The sequence below is a fragment of the Hyaena hyaena genome, unplaced genomic scaffold, assembly GCF_003009895.1.
Source record: "Hyaena hyaena isolate Hyena2069 unplaced genomic scaffold, ASM300989v1 scaffold_56, whole genome shotgun sequence".
Classification (NCBI taxonomy): Eukaryota; Metazoa; Chordata; class Mammalia; order Carnivora; family Hyaenidae; genus Hyaena; species Hyaena hyaena.
In genome coordinates, this window is record NW_024080688.1 from 3,343,941 (window position 1) to 3,363,695 (window position 19,755).

Genomic DNA, 19,755 nt, shown 5'->3' on the forward strand with positions numbered 1-19,755 from the left:
CACAGAGCCCGACATGGGTCTCAAACCCACAAACCGTCAGATCATGACCTGAGCCGAAGTCGGACGCTTAACCGACTGACCCACCCAGACGCCCCTTAATGTTTATTTTTGAAAGAGAGACAGAGCATGAGCAGGGGAAGGGCAGAGAGAAAGGGAGCCACAGAATCTGAAGCAGGCTCCAGGCTCTGAGCTGTCAGCACAGAGCTCAACGCTGGGCTCAAATCCACAAAATGCAACATCATGACATGAGCTGAAGTTGGAGGCTCAATGGCCTGAGCCACCCAGGTGCCCCCTTCCTTTAGTTTCAAGAAAAAAAGAAAAGCTCTCCTTCATTCCTTATACTTTAGAGAAGTCTCATCCTTCTTCCCCAGAAAAACCAGGAATAACTTTGTCAACTGTTATATCAGTATCAAATCCATAGAAGTGCTCAATAAAAAACATACTCCTTGGGGCGCCTGGGTGGCTCAAGTCATTAAGCATTTGACTTTGGCTTAGGTCATGACATCACAGTTCATGAGTGAGCTTAAGCCCTACTTGGGGTGAGCATGAGCCGCCCTTTGGGTGAGCTTGAGCCCTGACTGGGTGAGCTTGAGTCCCAGCTGGGGTAAAATCACGAGCCTCCCTTTGGGTGAGCCCTGCTACTCTCTCTTTCTCTGTCCCTCTGCTCCTCCTGGGATTCTCTCTCTCCCCCTGCCCCTCATTCACCTGTGCCCTCTCTCTCTCTTAAAAAAATAATAAAATTACTCCTTCTTCTAGAAGTCAAGTCTTGACAACTCTATCTTCAGATTATCTCCTACTGTCCCTTCCTTCCCAAGCCTAGGCCACCCTCTACGCCAGACCCTTATGATCATCACATACGTAGATCAGACACCTTTTGATTGATCTTTCTGCATCACTTTCCAATCTGTCCTGCACACTGCTGCCAAAAGGATTTTTCTAAAATATCAATTTCATTATATCCTGGCTCTAATCATAAAACCAGAATTGTTTCTCTGTACAACATTCAAATTCTTCTGACTTTATTTTTTTTAATGTTTTTATTTATTTCTGAGAGAGAGACAGCATGAGCAGGGGAGGGTCAGAGAGAGAGGGAGACATAGAATCTGAAGCAGTCTCCAGGCTCTGAACTAGTTGTCAGCACAGAGCTCAACGCAGGGCTCGAATCCATGAACCATGAGATCATGACCTGAGCCGAAGTCGGATGCTTAACCAACTGAGCCACCCAGGTGCCCCAAATTCTTCTGACTTTAAAACCCAGCACTATCTGGGCCCCTAGATCTTCTACTCCTCTAGAAACGTCTCCACATCACCAATGGTAGTCCTTCTGTCTTGCAGCAAATGTACTCTGAGGGCCTATTATAGGTCAGGTTTTTGGGGGGATAACAGTTTATTGAGATAGAATCGACATCCAATAAAATGCATATATTTAAAATGTTGATCAGTTTGATCAGGTGACTTATAGAAACCCATGAAACCAACACTGCAATGAAAATAATGAACAGGGGCACCTAGGTGGCTCAGTCGGTTGAGTGTCTGACTGTTAAATTTGGCTCAGGTCATGATCCCAGGGTTGTGGGATCGAGGCCCGCATCAGGCTCCATGCTGAGCATAAAGCCTACTTGAGATGGTCTCTCTCTCCCTCTGCCCCTTCCCTGACTCATTCTGTCTCTAAATAAGTAAGTAAAATAAGTAAATAAGTAAATAAATAAATAATACCCCCCAGAGTTTACTTATATTCCTTTGAAATCTATCCTTCACTCCATCCTTCTGCCCAGTAATAGGCAACAACTGATCTGTTTCTGTTACTGCAAGATTATACGCCTTTTCTTAGAGTTCTATATAAATGGAATCAAATGGTATACATACTCTTATGTCTTGCTTTCTATTCAGTAGAATTCTTTTTTTCCCTCTATGTTGTTGCGGATAGTATTCCATCATATGAAAATCTGTTTATCCATTTACCAGTTGGTGGACATTTGTTTCCAGTTTGGGGCTCTCACGAATAAGGCTGCTATAAACATTCGTACACAAGACTTTGTGTAGATTAGACATATGCTTTCTCTTGAGTAAATACCTAGAGGCAGAATGGCTGGGTTGTGTGACAGGTGTATGTCTAACTTAAGGAGCTACTGAACTGTTTCAATATTGGGTGTACCATTTTACTTTTCCACCAGCAACATGTCAGAGTTCTAGCTGACCCATGTCCTCACTAATACGGTAAGGTAAGTCTTTTTTTTTTAATTCAGCTGTGCTAGAATTTTAACTTGGAATTCCTTAATAACTAATACTATTGAACATCTCTGCATTATTTATTCGCCATCCATACATATCCTTGATGAAGCATCTGTTCTTCTGTCAGGCACTGTTCTTACGTACTAAGGATAGAATAAGGATTGGTTTCAGATGGTCTAGCAAGGAAGAGAGATTAACAAGTAATTACAATAAAATGTGGTTAAGTTTTACCATAAGAGGATATCAGAGTATTTTTTAAGTTTATTTATTTATAATCTCTACACCCAATATAGGGCTTGAACTCATGATCCTGAGATCGAGAGTCACATGCTCCACCAACTGAGCCAGCCAGGTGCCCTGAGGATACCAGAGAATTAGGAGAAAATTAAGGTTAGAGAGGCAGGAAGGAGGCTTCCTTGTCCGAGGGGTTGAGAAGAAAACTCTGAGGAAATGAAGTTTAAATTCATATCTCAGAGATGAGTTAGAAAAGTCTGGTGATCAAGGAGGACAGGGATCCTGGTAGAAAGATGAGGATACGTGAAGTTTTCCAGGTGAAAGCAATGCAAAGTGCTGAAATTAACTCCGTACAGCTGGAGGGCAGAAGGGAAGATAATGAGTGGAGAGCAGGAGGCAGATAATAAGAGGCCTTAGAAATTCGGTAAAAGTGTTTGAACTCAAGAGAAATCTAAGGACAACCAGAACCAAAGTTGGGATAGGATAAAGTTGGCTTTGCACTGGGAAGACCACTCTGACTGCTGTGCGAAGCAAAGGACTGAGGGAAGGCACCTGGAGGTAGAGCCCAACTGTGAAACTAATCTAGTCCAGGTGAGAGACAATGGGAGTCAGTGCGGAAGGAGAGAACAGATGGCTATTTAGATGTTATTTAAAAGATAAAATTAACAGGATTTGGTGACCCAATGTGGGAGAGACAGGGACAAAGAATAACTTATGGTTTCTGGCTCAGACAACTGGTGGTGCCATTTAGGTGGCCTGGCAAAGCCACAGGAGCAGTGGTGAAGATGATACATTCCATTTTGGATGTGCAGTGTCTGAGGTGTCATCGACATATCTAAGGAAGTGGTGAGTAGGCAGTTGGATATAAATGCTTGTAGCTCAGAAGATAAATTTAAGCTTGGTTGAGATTGCCCAGAAAGCCTCTATAGGAGAAGAAAGGAGCCAGAGCCCAGCCCTGAGGAAAAAAAGCATTTAAGAGACATATCGCCTTCATTTCTACTTTCATCCATGCCATGCCTTGCAGTCCATTCCTTTACCTTCCAAAGGCCATCTATTCTTCAGAGTCCCATGAAGTCCCATTCCTTCCACAAAGTATCTCTAAATAACCCAGCTCAAAATGTATTCATATATAACCTGAATATGTATTCATATATAACCTTATTTATTTTAAGAGAGAGAGAGAGAGAGTGGGCCCACACAAACGGAGGAGGGGCAAAGAGGAGAGACTTAATCCTAAGCAGGCTCCAAGCCATCAGCGCAGATTCCAATGTGGGGCTGGAACTCCCAAATGAGACCATGACCTGAGCCGAGATCAAGAGTCAGACGCTTAACTGACTACACCACCCAGGTGCCCAATTTTTTTTTTAAGATTTTATTTTTAAGTAATCTCTACACCCAACATGGGGCTCTGAGAGCAACTCACAGCCCTGAGATCAAGAGCTGCAAGCTCAACTAACTGAGCCAGCTAGGTGCCCCAGTAACAACTTTTTTTAAAAAATGTTATTTATTTATTTTGGGAGAGACAAAGAGAATGAGCACACACGAGGGAGGGGCAGAGAGAGTGAGAGCCAGAGAGAGAGAGAGAGAGAGAGAGAGAGAGAGAGAGAGAGAGAGAATCCCAAGCAGGCTCCGTGCCGACACAGGGTTCGATTTCACAAACTGTGAGACCATGACGTGAGCCAAAATCAAAAGTCAGACACTTAAACAACTGAGCCACTCAGGTGCACCACGCCCCCCCACCCCCACCCCAGTAACAACTTCTTAAGTAACCATCTCTCCAGCATTATTATCGAAAGCCTGCCACAACAAACCTGGCTAAGAATCAGATGCCCAGATTTGTTACAATATCAAGTCACCTAATTTTCAAATGAGTTAATAACACTGGCCGCATAAGACACAGAGGGTAGGGTACAAGATCAAATGAAATGATGCAGACAAAAGCACTGCAAAGAGAACAAGTACCATATTTATATAAGACTTATAGAGGCTTTTCCTTCTTTTCTCTACCTCAGTGCCTTAGTGACTGTCAAGTAAAAGCAAGCACATACTTGATTATTTCTACCTACCATACCTGCCACTTACTCACCAAGCAAAAAGAGCATAGAAAATCTGCAATAGTCTCTGATAACATGAAGACATTATGTGGTACTCCTGAACTTTCATTCCTGGTCCATCAACTACGCCTTGATTCTCAGCAGCTAAGCACTAAAAGGGAAAAATGCTTTTAGGACAGTTGTTTCAGCAATTGCCCTCATTTTCCTTCAGCATTTCCCAACCAAAAATGAAATCTCTTGTTACTCTGTAATTCCTAAATTTCTTAATAATAAGATAAGCCGCTGACCTGAAAATAGTTGTGAATGTTCTCCAGATGGTTACACATTGGAGTAAGCAGTTGAACGACACTATGAACAATCTGTTGGGCAGATCTCTGATGGAGATGTGAGAATCCAATATTTCGGTGTCCTTTACTCTATAATAAAGTCAGAGTTACTAAGGAAGAAACTGCTGGATAGCTTCTCTGAAACTAAGAGTTTGTTAAGGAGTTTAGTCAGACTTGTGTTACGAGGTAGAAGTGGACAGAAGAAAGGGGCTGTGTGCCCAAAACTCTTTTTGGACAAAGAGATCTTTTCCTATCTTCGAATTACATTGGCTTTTGTAGAGTACAAATTGTCTGCAAAGAACAGATCCATAATTATGGAGATAAAGCTCACATAAAAACAGAAATCACTTAGGCTGAAAAGAATATTAAATAGTAAATAGTACAAAAATGAATCAAATAACTGGATAGATTACGTTTAAATGTTTACACCTAAAACTTTCATGTTTTGTTGTCTGCATCACCCAACTGCTTCGCCAGATGCTCTGTGCACATTGTACATCACACATGTGAGGTTCTGGCTTTCCCTAGATAGCCAACTATTACACTGAAGGCTTGGGCATGGGCTTAGTTTGGGAGGCTTTTAAAACAAAACCTAAGTAAAGAACAGGATTCAGGAATGCTCCAGGCATTTAGAAATATATATCTTGTGACTTATTTGATTTTTGTTTGAGTTCCTTTCTAAATCAAGGTGAATGGTCTGGAAATGAGTCTGCCAGCCCTGGTACCAGTGACCCAAACACAATGCCAGAGAAAGTGACAACTAATTCACTAAGATCACCTCGTTAAGGCCAAGGCCTGTGCTTCTCTCTATACGAACCTTGAGGAAGGGGATTCTCCTGGCAACAGGAGGCGTCAGTATATTCTCCAGCTTCTGAGAGAGATCTTCTAGCAAGAAAAGTAGTTCAGGGGGCTGAAGTTGCACAACTTCTGTAGCCTGTCACAAGGAGGAAGGAGAGGGTAATTCCAAGCATGTCCTAGCCATCTTTTGTTGGGAGTACATTTCATGTTTACTTGTCCCAATGGCTGAAGAATCTGATGATTCCCAAAAAGGGGGAAACCCTACCTCATATAAATGGCTGGTTGTGTTCTGTCAACAAATCATAAAGTCAAGAATTCTCAAAGTAAAACGAATCTCAAATTATTAAAATAAAAATCCAAGGGAGTATAGTATCAGAAGACATACTTTTTTTTCTCTAGAAATAAATATCTCCGTGTATCCTTCCCGTTATGGCCTCGAGGCGCATCCCAGTACCTGGGATAAAAAATGACTAATTCAAGGGAATTTCACTTTTCTCTGTTTATTTACTTCCATATTTTCTTTCCCCTAATGTTTTGCTACTATTAGCTCTGGCCAGGATCCCTATAAGGGTATAACACTACCAGAAGCAAAATAAGCCAAACACAGTCTCACTTCAAACTGTTGGTTCAATATACATTTATGGAGAATCTCCAAGCTGATGTACAAAGAGTGGGGTGGGGAAGGAGCGATACTATCTCTACTTGGAAGGAGTACATTTTTGTAAAAACCTATAGTAAAAAATTTCAAGATGTTTCTCTTTTTACTTGGTTTACTTTTAAGTTTTTATTATTTTTCCTGAAAGAGAGAGAGCACATAAGTGTGAGCAGGGGAGGGGTAGAGAGAGAGGGAGAGAGAGAATCTCAAGCAAGCTCCATGTTGTCCACACAGACCCTAACCCCTGACCTGAGCCAAAACCAAGAGTCAGACACTTAACCAAGTGAGCCCCTCTTTTTTTGTTTTTTTAACCTGGAGAAACTACTCTGGTGAAATCCCTGAAGTTACCTTTTCTGTGAAAATGTCTTCTATTTCCCACTTCACTATAAATACCACTCTCTCCTCAGAGTTTCACTGGTACTTGGTTCAGATTACCAATACAGCAGACACTGCTAGTTATGTGTGTTTCCCTTATTAGACTGTGAGCTATTTGAAGGCTAGCATCATGCTGTATGCTCTACTGAGTTGCCAATGTCTAGGTTAGTGGCAAACACAAAAAAGGCCTGGAAAAGCATCTGATGGATGCTGAACAAATGTCATAAAAGAGTGAAAACAGCATTAACCTCTATCAACCAGAATAGTGCTACTCTACAAGAATAATCTAAATAGCTTATTATTAGTAACCTAGGGTAAGGATCATATCTTTAGCATGATTTTTCATAATGTCTAACACACTGTAAAAAAGTTAGATTTATAAACATCAAGATGATGGGGGGGGGGGGGGCACCTGGCTGGCTCAGTTGGTAGAGCATGTGACTCTTGATCTCAGAGACATAAGTTCAAGCCCCACATTGGGCCTAGAACTTACTTTAAAAATAAATAAACAAACAGGTGCCTGAGTGGCTGAGTTGGTTGAGCATCCGACTCTTGATTTCAGCTTAGGTCATGATCCCTGGAAGATGGGATCAAATTCTGTGTTGAGCTCCAGACTGAGCATGGAGTCTGCTTAAGATTCTCCTCTCAGGGCGCCTGGGTGGCTCAGTCAGTTAAGCGTCCAATTTTGGCTCAGGTCATGATCTTATGGTTTGTGAGTTTAAGCCCCATGATGGGCTCTGTGCAGACAGCTCAGAGACTGGAGCCTGCTTTAGATGCTGTGTGTGTGTCTCTCTCTCTGCCCCTCCCCTGCTCATGCTCTGTCTCTCTTTCAAAAATAAACATTAAAAAAATTAAAATTAATAAAATAAAATTAATTAGATTGTTTACCTTAAAACAAAAAGATTATGAGGATGATTATTCAAAATTACTTTCACTATGTATAAAAGCTTTGGAAGCCAGAGTCTAACTTCTCTCAATGCATGGTGCTCTTATTAAAATAAGAATAGAGCTGAGAAATTTTCTGAAAGAAGATTAAATTCTAGGATTTCAGTTTTGTCACTTACTTCAGTGTGCATTTCAGTATCGAAGATGAATTTGGTCACAAGCCCACAATGAAGAATAGAGAAGACCTCAATGTCCAGTTCTCGGAAAAAAACATGGTAATTCTGCAGCAACACTGATGTCTTTTCCTCATTCCCTATGAACTCCTGGGGAAAAAGTAGCAGGAAACCAACCGAATAAATAAGGTTTCTATATTAACCTGAGTTTTCATGAAGACTTCAAAATGCAATTATGCATTCATTTTGTGCAAACGTTACTTTTCAGCATATCACCATCTTTCTTTCACCTAAGTCCCTAAATATTCCTAAGACAAAAGCACCTAATTTAAGATTGGGATAGGGGTCACCTATTAAGACCCCTTGTTGGTTTCTACTTAAGTATAAATTACTAGACAAACCAAGGTGTCATGGCATGGTGCAGAAAATGATGAGCTTTGGCTCCAGAAAGATCTGCCTTCAAATCCTTGCTCAAGCACTTATTAACTGTGTGAACTTGGACAAGTCACTTACTCTCTCTGGGTCTTAAGTTTCCTTACCTATTAAATGTAGATATTACTATTAATCTTGGGTTTTTAGAAGACTATAGGAGCTATCCACAATAGGTACTCAATAAACAGCTAAAAAAACAGAAATAATTGGGATCCATGTGGTTTAGGCAATTTCAAACATATAACCTACTCTGTGATTGGTAGAGTTATAGGAAAAAGGAACTACTATTTATTAACTATGAGAAACTGTCCTAAGCATTTCATGTAATCCCAATTCACTGAGAAATTGATAATCTGAGATCAGAGGGTAGAAGAGGCTAAAAGCAGTATATCTACAGCCATATCCTAAAATGCAACTTGATAAATGCTACAAAGTACTGCTGGGGTATAAAAAATGGAGTGACACATTCAAGAAAATAACTAGAAAAAACTGTGTGGTAGTGATAAAGACTTAGAGTCTAACCCCACCTCTGCTACTGGATCACCCCAAAACCTAGGAGAGGCGTTTGCTTCTTCTTTTCCCTAATACTTCTCTCTGTAAAATGCAGAGAATAATGCTGGTCCTTGGTTAATCTTACTGGGCTGTCACACACCTCCACGGATACCCATCATTCCAGTACCTTTTCCAGCTGGCTTCTATCAGATGGTGTAGGGACACATTCTGAACTATCCTCCTTTGTAAGTGTGTCAGAGGAAGATGTTTTGCTGCCATCTGCTTTCCGTTTCCTTCCTCCTTTTGTTTCAAAAAGAGAAAAGTGACTCAAGTAATTAATAATCATATTTGCTAAATATCACCATCTTCAGAAAACAACCTGCTCAAGACTACCTAGGAGTAGAGGAGGTAATTTTATAACCCTGCATTACAGTTCAATTTACAACCATGCCAAATAAAGAGTTCAATGACATCATCTCTATTTACTGATGCATTGGTGCATATGACCTAATCTTAGGTTAACTTAGTATGGCTCCAATGGAGATACAGAATAAGAAGGAGAAAACATACCTATCTTTCCTTGTTTTCTGATTTTTGCTGAAATAGCAGCAGTAGTGGCAGGTGTTACACCTAAAGTTTCCAAGTCAAAGTCTGCAAGGGGTGGAACATAGTATGGGGTGACTGGAAAAGAGAAGAGACAACGCTCAATGCATACCCATCACATAACCCTGTTAGAATGCATCACCTGACTGGCTGAATGCTTGTAAGATACATCCAAGTTACCTCACTTTAATTGTTTTGGCATAGCAAAATGATCAGAAATGGCTTATAGGAGTATCATATTAAATGATTATAACTAATTAAAATAAAACCAATTAACAAAATGATATAAAATATCCAAGCAAATAAGGACTAAAGATAAACTAACTTTTATTTAAAATCTAAATATATTAAAATTAGGTCACACAGAGGTTTTACACGTAATTATTTAGATGAGGGCCTGAGGGAGGCTCCATGATTTTCCCAGAGAATCTACCTAGCATTTTATTTTAAGTTTATTTATTTATTTAAGTGATTCCCTATACCCAACATGGAACTTGAACTCATACCCCCGAGATCAAGAGTTGCATACTCTTCTGACTGAGCCAGCCAGCCAGGCATCTACCTAGCATTTTATTTATTTTTTTTTTAAATGTTTTTATTTATTTCTGAGAGAGAGAGAGAGAGAAAGCGTGAGCAGGGGAGGGTCAGAGAGAGAGGGAGTGACAGAATCTGAAATAGGCTCCAGGCTCTGAGCTGGCAGTTACCACAGAGCCAGACGCAGGGCTCGAACCCACGAACCGCGAGATCATGACCTAAGCGAAAGTCGGACACTCAACCGACTAAGCCACCAAGGCACCCCCTACCTAGCATTTTAAAACAAGTTTATGTACTGGTCAGAGGTATCATGTTTTAAGTTTTTAAAATTTTATTTATTTTTGAGAGAGACAGAGAGTGTAGGGGAGGGGCAGGGAGAATGGGAGACAGAATCCCAAAGAGGTGCCACACTGTTAGCACAGAGCCCACTTCAGGGCTCCAGCTCACGAGCCATGAAATCATGACCTGAGCCAATACCAAGAGTTGGATGCTTATCCAACTGAGCCACCCAGGTGCCCTAGTCAGAGGTATTAAGAGGCTTCAGCTTTACTCCTGGTTTATAACTATGTTTAGGAAAGCAAAGCGCACTGAAAGTTTGACTTCTATTTTTTTGTATTTTTTTTAAGGATTTTATTTTAGAAATAGAGAGTAAGTGCATTAGCAGTGGGAGGGTCAGAGGGAGAGGGAGAGAAAGAATCTCAAGCAGGCTATATACACACAGTGTAGAACCCAAAGCAGGGCTCAATCCCATGACCTTGGGATCATGACCTGAGCCACAATCAAGAGTTGGACACTAAACCTACTGAGCCACCTAGATGCCCCTGACATTTTGACCTCTTTTTTTTTTTTTTTGACATTTTGACTTCTAAAGAAGAAAAGTTACTTTACAAAAGCCCAACCAATGCTATTTTTTATTTTCTCAAGCAAATAGATTTCTTGGAGGTAACAATGGGAGGAAAATGGATATATTCTTTTTCTCTATTTTCTTGTCCCAGATGAGTAGAAAATGGCTATCACTGAGCCTGGCTTAAAAGCAAAGTTCTTTATCTCATCACTGCCATCCTAGCCAGGCTACCATAATAAGACACTTTCCTTACCTGCTAAGTACTTTTCCAGGATTCTCTGGAGCTCCACAATATGCTTTAACCGGGTGAGCACTTTCCCCTTCATCTCAGGTGACGTTTGCTGGCAGAAGGCATTTACAACCTGGAAAAGTAAAAATCATATTCCCATTCTTTGAACGGTTCCGGTTATAACCGTTTGCATTATTCATCCAGAGCTTAAAAAGGCCAGGGTGCCTGGGTGGCTTGGTCAGTTAAGCGTTCGACTCTTGACTTCAGCTCAGGTCATTATCTCAGAGTTTGTAAGTTTGAGCCCCACCGGCTCTGTGCTGGCAGCACGGGGCCTGCTTGGGATTCTCTCTCCCTCTCTACCTGTCCCTCCCTTGCTCACAGACTTTCTCTCTCAAAATAAATAAATAAACATTAATTTTTTTTTAAATGGCTTTCAGTGGCAGGATCTGTGATCTGTAATGTAAAGGTGTTCTCACTAAGGTGCTGTAAAGAAAAAGAAAAAGCCCTGGGCCAATATTGACTTCTAATCCTAGTTCTACTGATTTCTAGTTAGGTAGCAAGGTGGAATAGCAGTGAGTAGAGAGCACACACTTTGGTGAAACAAGTCCTATCTTGCTACTTACTAGCTATGTGAACCTGGCCAAGTCATTAGCCTTTCTGAGTTTTTATTTCTTCAAGTATAAAATGAGAATGCAGTTGCCATATGGATTAAATACTGTAAATAAAGAAATCAGCGCAGCTTTTGGCATACGGCAAGTACTTGAATCCTTTGAACTCTGTATCTGCAATTCCACAAGTACGAGACAAAGGTAACAATGCCTATCCTGCTTACATCATAATAGAATTATAATCATAAGAGGAGATAATTTTTTTCATAAGAGGAGATAATTTAAGTGAACATTCTCAGAAATAATATGCATAAATAAATATAAATGTATATCACGGTCATTTTCATCATATTTCATCACTGTGTATTTCATTCAGCACAATATATGCTACAAGGCAAACTATCACTCACTTGACCTCAGCGAACTGAAACATTAAGTGCATACCTATGCAAGGGTGAGTGGTGTTTCACAGTGGAGAAGGTGAAGTTATTCCAGGCAAAAGGAAGAATACAACAAAAAGGCTTATAGTAGTAAAGCATGAACAACATTAAGTGAATTCTAAGTATTTTGATTTGGCTACATCAAAAGATACATATAACTGGGGAGAAGTGAGACATAAAAGCTAGAGAAGCACACGGGGGGATTAGTGCTTGTGATTTTTTTTTCTAAAGTAGGTTCCATCCCCAATGTGGGGCTTGAACTCACGACCCTGAGATCAAGAGTCGGATGCTCTATCCACTGAACCAGCTGAACCAGCCAGGCGCTTCTGGTGGAGATTTTTCGGGAGTCCCAAGAATGAGGGAATGGTTTCCTTTCAAGAAGAACTACAGACACTAGGGGAAATGCCCCGTAGCTATGCTTACCTCTCGGAACCAGTTGAGAGTAAGAAATATGAGTGAACACATGAATGAACTCTCTTTAACAGACATGGACGCCAGCCTCTCTCCAGGCTCCAGGTCAGTGAGGAATATAGGACAATCTGAAAGAGAACAAACATTTCTAACTCCCTTTGTTTCAAGTCAACAGAACTTGGATGCTACCCGTAGGGTTACCTCTCCTGCTTACTTTCCCCTTTAACTTATACTTGAAGGTGAAGCTTTGATTAGTCTCAAATTATTGCCTTATTATGTAGCAATCTTTAAATATAATGAAGAAGTCTTTACAAATCTAGATGCAAGGACCAGAAAGCAACAAGGTACTATGATGATGGCTGATCTGTCAACATGACTAGAATTTTTATACATTATTTTGTCTTTTGAATTTCATCATTACTGCTAATCTACTCTGTGAAGTTAGAAAATTCCTTCCCCTACACAACATGTACTGGCTTGCTCCTTCCCCAAGATTATCAGAGAAAAGTTACAAAGAAGAAAGGATCTGACAACTTCACCCTATACCTAATAAACCATCAATCTCCTCCAAGCTTCCATTATGTTGTCTCTCCACACAAAGCCTCAGTAACCGGAAATACGGAGCCAGGCACAACGGAGACACCAATCTGGGAAGGAAAAATCCATTGCTGAACAGTATTTTATAGGCATATTAATCCACATTTATAGGGAACTCCACCTTATAATTAAAGAGTTTTGCCCAAGATAAACGTCTACTGTTAAGAACATTATGACAAGGAACTTAATGGGTGCTCAGTAAATAAACAATGAACTAAACTGGAGGAAGACAGAGGCTGAAGAGAGTAAACGTCCATGAGTTGGGAGAAGCAGAGATAAAATGGGAAGGAGGGAGACAAGTATGTACATGGGAGGGAGAAAGGAACAGAAATGCAAACAGCCTCACAGAGTAGCCGTTGGCCCCTTATTAGGCAATGCGGACCCCAACCACAGGGCCTAAGAACAAACAAGCGATCTGCCCCATTCTTGCTAACCTCTCCGAACACCACCTGCCTGAGGAGAAAGCCTTTTCCATCAAGTTCCCAAAAGGCTGCAAGAAGTGTGGAATACCCCGCGAACATTCAAAACAGTAACAGAAGTTTAGTAAAGAAAAAGTACACTGACTTCTGGTCTGATTCCTGTGAAGTCGTTCTACCCCCATCTTCTGCAAAGTCCTGAGAGTGCAAAAGCGGCAGGAGGTTGATGGCGATCCCATCAAGGCTACTGTATTCTTCGAGTCCGTAGAGAGCTTTCACAGGAAATGGATAGTCACTGCGAAGAGAACCCAGAACTTGATGCAGCAAGGGTATAGGAGTCTAGAGGGGAAACTACTAAAACAAACCAAGCTTCCCTCTCAGAAAGAGAACTTCTCTGAGGAAAAGAGAGAAACAAAAAGCACAAGTGGGGAAGCCTGTAGCAACGCTGGAGCTGGGGTGTGGGGGTTGGGAGGAAAGAAACTGTGGGACTGGGTCAGACGTGGCTGAGGTCAAGAGCATTCTGCAGTCTGTACCGTCCACTGACATCATTTCCTCACCCGTACAATCAAGTTAGTCGGTAAACAGTACTTACCCTTCTGGAAAAGCACATAAGTCCACCACAAAGGCATCTTGGAAATCATTAAAGATGGTCTGCCCAGCCCATTCCTTCAGGAAGCAAACAAACAAACAAAAAATGCACAGAGCCCAGGGTGTACTTGCTGTAGATTCCTAGACAAACTATTACCCTCTCTGAGCTTCAGTCTCATTTCTAAGGAGGATAAAACAAAAACGTGGACCCATTATTATAAAGTGGGAAACAGAATACACGAAAACTGCTTAACACAGTGCCTGGCACAGAACACACAGTGGCTATTAACATCATCAACAATATTATCCCCATCCTCACCATTACTATTACTGTTGTGATTATGTAAAGGAGGCCTTAGAGGTGAAGCCTGGGGTAGGGTGAGGCGGCAGAACAGCCTTCCCGACTAGAATATGGGAGAGCTCTCAGGACGGCCTATTTTTTTTAAGTTTTTATTTGAGAGAGAGAGGGAGAGAGAGAGAACACACGCATGTCAGCAGAGAAGAGGCGGAGAGACAGATGCTCTGAAGCAGGCTCTGTGCTGACAGCAGAGAGCTTGATGTGGGGCTTGAACCCACAAACTGCCAGATCATGACCTGAGCTGAAGTCAGACACTTAACCGACTGAGCCACACAGGCGCCCCAGGATGATCTATTTTTGCAGGGCAACAGACAGAGGGCTTGAAGAATGTGTAGTAAAGCAGCCCTCATGCTTCACTGCTTTAAGAAAAGATACTTGGCCTTACCAGGGCTTTTGGTGCCAGATTTCCTGTTTGGATCAGAGTAGCAAATTCATCATAATACAGTGCAGAGGCCTGGGGAGACTGCTTACTGCAGGAGTGAACCAGCTGAAGCAAGGAGGTCACCTGCAGCAGCCAGAGAGAAAGAATGGTTCAGCCACTGGCTGCCAACACCTCCTAAACACTGTTCACCCCGAAGAGTAGTAAGTTTTTCCTTCCCATATCACTGGTAAAGCTCTTACTCCCTCTCGCCTGAGGTTTCTCTGACCTTCCTGACCAGCCCATCTGTTTCTAAACTCATCTCTTTTCCAATCCATCAGACATAGCCACATTAATTTTTCTTTTTTTTTTTTTTAAATGTTTTATTTATTTCTAGGAGAGAGAGAGAGAGACAGTGAGCAGGGGAGGGTCAGAGAGAGAGGGAGATACAGACTCTGAAATTGGCTCCAGGCTCTGAGCTGGTAGTCAGCACAGAGCCCGACGCAGGGCTCGAACCCATGAACCGCGAGATCATGACCTAAGCGAAAGTCGGACGCTTAACCGACTAAGCCGCCCAGGCGCCCCCACATTAATTTTTCTAAAGCAAAGCTTCGATTATGCCATGTCCATGCTAAGAAACCCTTAAAGACTACTTCTCTGTAAAAAAGTAAATCAAAATGCCTTGATTCACATTCCAGGCCCTCTGTTTTCTACCTCTGGACTAGCTAAATCTCCAGCTCCCCAACTGGACACTTACTAATGCCTATGCTTCAGTCAATATGCTACTCTGCAAACATGGCTACAAAATCAAGAAAACAGATTTTGGGGTGGGGGGGAGCATTCTTTTTGGTAAACTGCCAGTGACCAGAAGCAATTCCTCAGTTACCAATATACATATTCAAATACGTTACAAGAGGGGCGCCTGGGTGGCTTAGTTGGTTAAGCGTCCGACTTTCGCTTAGGTCATGATCTCGCGGTTCGTGGGTTCGAGCCCCGCGTCGGGCTCTGTGCTGACTGCCAGCTCAGAGCCTGGAGCCTGTTTCAGTCTGGGACTCCCTCTCTCTCTGACCCTCCCCTGCTCACGCTGTCTCTCTCTCTCCTATAAATAAATAAAAATATTTAAAAAAAAAAAACAAAAAAACAAATACGTTACAAGAACTCACCTGTGTATACTGTTCATTGCTCATGTCTGTTCTCCCTTGGGTCAAACTTGAAGATCTACTTCTAAAAACAAGGAATTTTAGATTTACTTTTATAATATTTTGTAAGAACTGGCAATTAGTTTGTGAATCCTGCCATTCCTGGGATGTGAGTGGAGATAAAAGTACATGAAGGCACAGAAAACTAACTATTTATACACAAAATGTGGATTGGAACAATGTCTGTCTAAGATACTTTTTAAGGGCACATTAAGTTAGCAATAACCCTAAGAGCAAGCACTGGGCACTGTTCTAAGAACTTAATGCTCTCAAGTAGTATAGCTCCAATGAATGAACTCTTAATCAGTACACTATGTAGCCTCCGTGAATTTCTAATGCTGATTTTAAGGCTGTCTCTTGAGGTCCCAGGAATTCCTTAACAAATTATCTCTAAGAAGCATAAACTGAATTCCAAAGTCCTTTTGCAATGGCAATATCTTATCAAGACCCAATACTGATGCTCTTTTAGGTGCTACAATTGTGGCATCAAAGTGAGAGAGAGGAAAAAAAAATCTACAGAAAGACCTTTTTTGTTTCAAACACAACCTCCCAGTCAGAATAACACAACTATGGAAAAGCCTGTGCTATCTAGTGCCTAGGAGAGGCGTAAATGCAGAAAAATGCATCCCAGGAGGCTCAGGGTTCCTCTTTTGTGGAAATATTTCTAGAACTTTATTTCTTGGTAATCCCTAGTTTTTAACCATTAGATTGTAAGGACTATAATCACATTCTGTAAAAACTATATTCCTATATACAGTTAAGATTAAAAGGGGAAATAGAAAAGTTGCAACAAATACTTGCTTACTTCACTTATTATAGTTTTAATATTTACTTTTGTAAATACTTTTGCCTATACAACGTATACTCTATTTGTAAGGTTGCAACTTAATTAACTGACCTTGAACCACAGAATTTCCACGCATACCTGTCTGCCGCTATCATGCCAGCCATGGTGACAGCACCAATAATACCAATGAGTTTGTATCTGACGATGGTGCTGGAGAGCTGCTTTCGTATCACCAGGTGCAGGTCATCCTGCAAGGAGGTACGATAAAGAAAGATAAAGATGCTAGCAGAGTACAGCAAAAGAGCGTGTGGATACTGGAACCAAAATAGCTAAAATAGCAAGGGTTCTATCATTTACTGTGTGGCCCTTGGCAAGTCACTGTATCTGAGTCTCAATTTTTTTCATCTATAAAACTGGGAAGATTTTATGAGAGACAAATTACAAAACTTAGAGCAATGTCAAAAATAAGACAGGCGTTCAAAAATGATAGCTATTATTAAAGTTGTGACAGTTGCCTGATAAAGATATATGAATTATTCATTGTAATGTTGTTGGCTGCTCAGCTAAAATAATGAAATAGAAAAAAATACTTGGGAATAAATTTAACAAAGGAGGTAAAAGATTTGTACGCTAAAAACTATAAAACAATGCTGAAAGATATTAAAGAAGACCTAAATAAATGGAAAGATATCCCATGTTCATGAACTGGAAGACTTAATATTGCTAAGATAATGATAGTACTCAAAGTAACATGCACATCATTGTAATCCTTATTAAAATCCAAATAGAATTTTTTGCAGATATAGAAAAACCCATGCTAAAATTCATATGGAATTTCAAGGGATTCCAAATAGCCAAAACAATCTTGAAAAATAACAACTTTGTTCTGTCAAAATTTCAATTTTGAAAAGAAAAAAAATTCTTTTCTTTTGTAATGTTTATTTATTTTTTAGTGAGAGAGCAAGCGAGAGAGAGACAGAGAGTAAGCACAAGCAGGGGAGAGGCAGAGAGAGGGAGACATAGAATCCAAAACAGGCTCTAGGCTCTGAGCTATCAGTGCAGAGCCCAACGTGAGGTTTGAACTCACGAACTGTAAGATCATGACCTGAGCCACTCAGGCGCCCCAAAGAAAAAAATGTTTTCAATTTTAAAATTACATACTGTAATTTTTCAAGATTACTGCAAAGCTACAGTAATCAAAACAGTGTGCTAGTTGCACAGGAAGCCCATACACACCAATGGATAGAACAGGATCCAGAACTAACCCCTCACATGTTTGGTCAACTGGTTTTCTGCAAAGGTGCTAAGACCATTCAAAGGGGAAAGGACAATCTTTTCAATAAAAGGTGTTAAAAACACACACACATACAAAACACACACATAAAAAAGGAAATTGAACCTTTCCTTACACCACATACAAAAATTCACTAAAAGTGAATATAAATTTAAGAGCTAATACTATAAGACTCTTAGAAGGAATAGTTTTTCCTAAGTGTGACACCAAAAGCACAAGCAAAAAAAGAAAACAAAACAGATAAATTGGGACTTCATCAAAACTCCATCAAAGGACACTATCAAGAGTAAAAAGACAGGGGCGCCTGGGTGGCTTAGTCAGTTAAGCGTCCGACTTTCGCTTAGGTCATGATCTCGCAGTTCGTGGGTTCGAGCCCCATGTCGAGCTCTGTGCTGACTGCCAGCTCAGAGCCTGGAGCCTGTTTCAGTCTGTGACTCCCTCTCTCTCTGACCCTCCCCTGCTCACCCTGTCTCTCTCTCTCTCTCTCCTAGAAATAAATAAAACACTACAAAAAAAATTAAAAAAAAAAGAGTAAAAAGATAATCCACAGAATGGGAAAAATATTGCAAATCATGTATCTAATAAGGGATAATAACCAGGAAACAGAAAGAATTCCTATGTGTCAACAACAACAGAAAACAGACCATTTAGGGGCACCTGGGTGGTCCAGTTGGTTGAGCATCTGACTCTTGATTTCAGCTCAGGTCATGATCCCAGGGTTATGGGACTGAGTCTTGCATCAGGCTCCTTATTAAGCATGGAGTCTGCTTGGGATTCTCTCTTGTTCTCTGCCCCTCCCCCACTTGCACCCTTTCTCAAAATAAACATTTCAAAAAAAAAAAAAAAGAAGTTCAAAATTATCAGTCATTAGGGAAATGCAAATCAAGACAACAGTGAGATACCATTTCACACCTAGTAGGATGGTTATTATTAGAAAATGGAGGGGCACCTGGGTGCCTCAGTCAGTTAAGTGTCCGACTTCGGCTCAGATCATGATCTCATGTTTCGTGAGTTCGAGCCCTGTCGGGCTCTGTGCTGACAGCTCAGAGCCTGGAGTCTGCTTCATGTTCTGTATCTCCCTCTCTCTGACCCTCCCCTGCTCACGCTGTCTCTCTTTCTCTCTCAGAAATAAAAACATTTAAAAAAAGTATTAGAAAATGGAAAATAAGTGAGGTGCCTGGTGGCTCTGCAGGCTGAGTGTCTGCCTTTAGCCCAGGTCATGTTCTCATAGTTCCTGGGTTCGAGTCTCACACTGGGCTTTGCGCTGATAGCACAGAGCCTGCTTTGGATTCTGTCTCCTTCTCTCTCTGTCCCTCCCCACCCCTGCTCTGCCACGTGCACAGTCTTTCTCAAAAATAAATAAAAATTGCTCTTAAAAATGGAAAGTAAGTGTTGGTGAGGATGTAAAACCGTGGAACCCTCAAGAGTTCATGGGAATGAAAAATGGTACAGCTGCTATAGAAAACGGTTTGGTGGTTCCTCAAAATGTGGAACACAAAATCAATATATGATTCATCAACTCCGCTCCTAGGTATATACCGCAAAGGACTGAAAATAGGGACTCAAACAGATACCCGTATATCAATATTCATTGTAGCATTATACACAATAGCCAGGTTAAAAAAAAAAAAAAAAAAGGCTAGTGACCATCAAGAAATGAATGCACAAACTAAGTGTGGCACATACAATGGAATACTATTTAGTCATGAAAGGGAATAAAGGTTAATATATCTTACAACACAGATGAACCTTGAACAGATTATGCTAAGTGAAATAAAGCCAAACACAAAAGGATAAATATCATGTGACTATTTTAATGAAGTACCCAGAACA

The 19,755-nt window shown here is 40.9% G+C and overlaps 1 protein-coding gene across 1 annotated transcript in view; it reads right to left on the bottom strand.

Moving 5' to 3' along the window:
- FANCD2 (FA complementation group D2) overlaps positions 1-19,755 on the bottom strand; it is a 64,868-nt gene that overhangs the window by 14,490 nt on the left and 30,623 nt on the right. Inside the window, exons 18-31 of the mRNA XM_039231409.1 lie at positions 16,767-16,876; positions 15,806-15,866; positions 14,670-14,789; positions 13,931-14,004; positions 13,487-13,633; positions 12,872-12,972; positions 12,338-12,453; positions 10,891-10,999; positions 9,227-9,337; positions 8,844-8,956; positions 7,739-7,882; positions 5,664-5,780; positions 4,808-4,936; positions 4,553-4,671 (exon numbers count right to left, since the gene is read on the bottom strand). Of these exons, the coding sequence (XP_039087340.1) occupies positions 4,553-4,671; positions 4,808-4,936; positions 5,664-5,780; positions 7,739-7,882; positions 8,844-8,956; positions 9,227-9,337; positions 10,891-10,999; positions 12,338-12,453; positions 12,872-12,972; positions 13,487-13,633; positions 13,931-14,004; positions 14,670-14,789; positions 15,806-15,866; positions 16,767-16,876 (1,571 nt within the window). The remainder of the gene's footprint in view (positions 1-4,552; positions 4,672-4,807; positions 4,937-5,663; positions 5,781-7,738; positions 7,883-8,843; positions 8,957-9,226; positions 9,338-10,890; positions 11,000-12,337; positions 12,454-12,871; positions 12,973-13,486; positions 13,634-13,930; positions 14,005-14,669; positions 14,790-15,805; positions 15,867-16,766; positions 16,877-19,755) is intronic.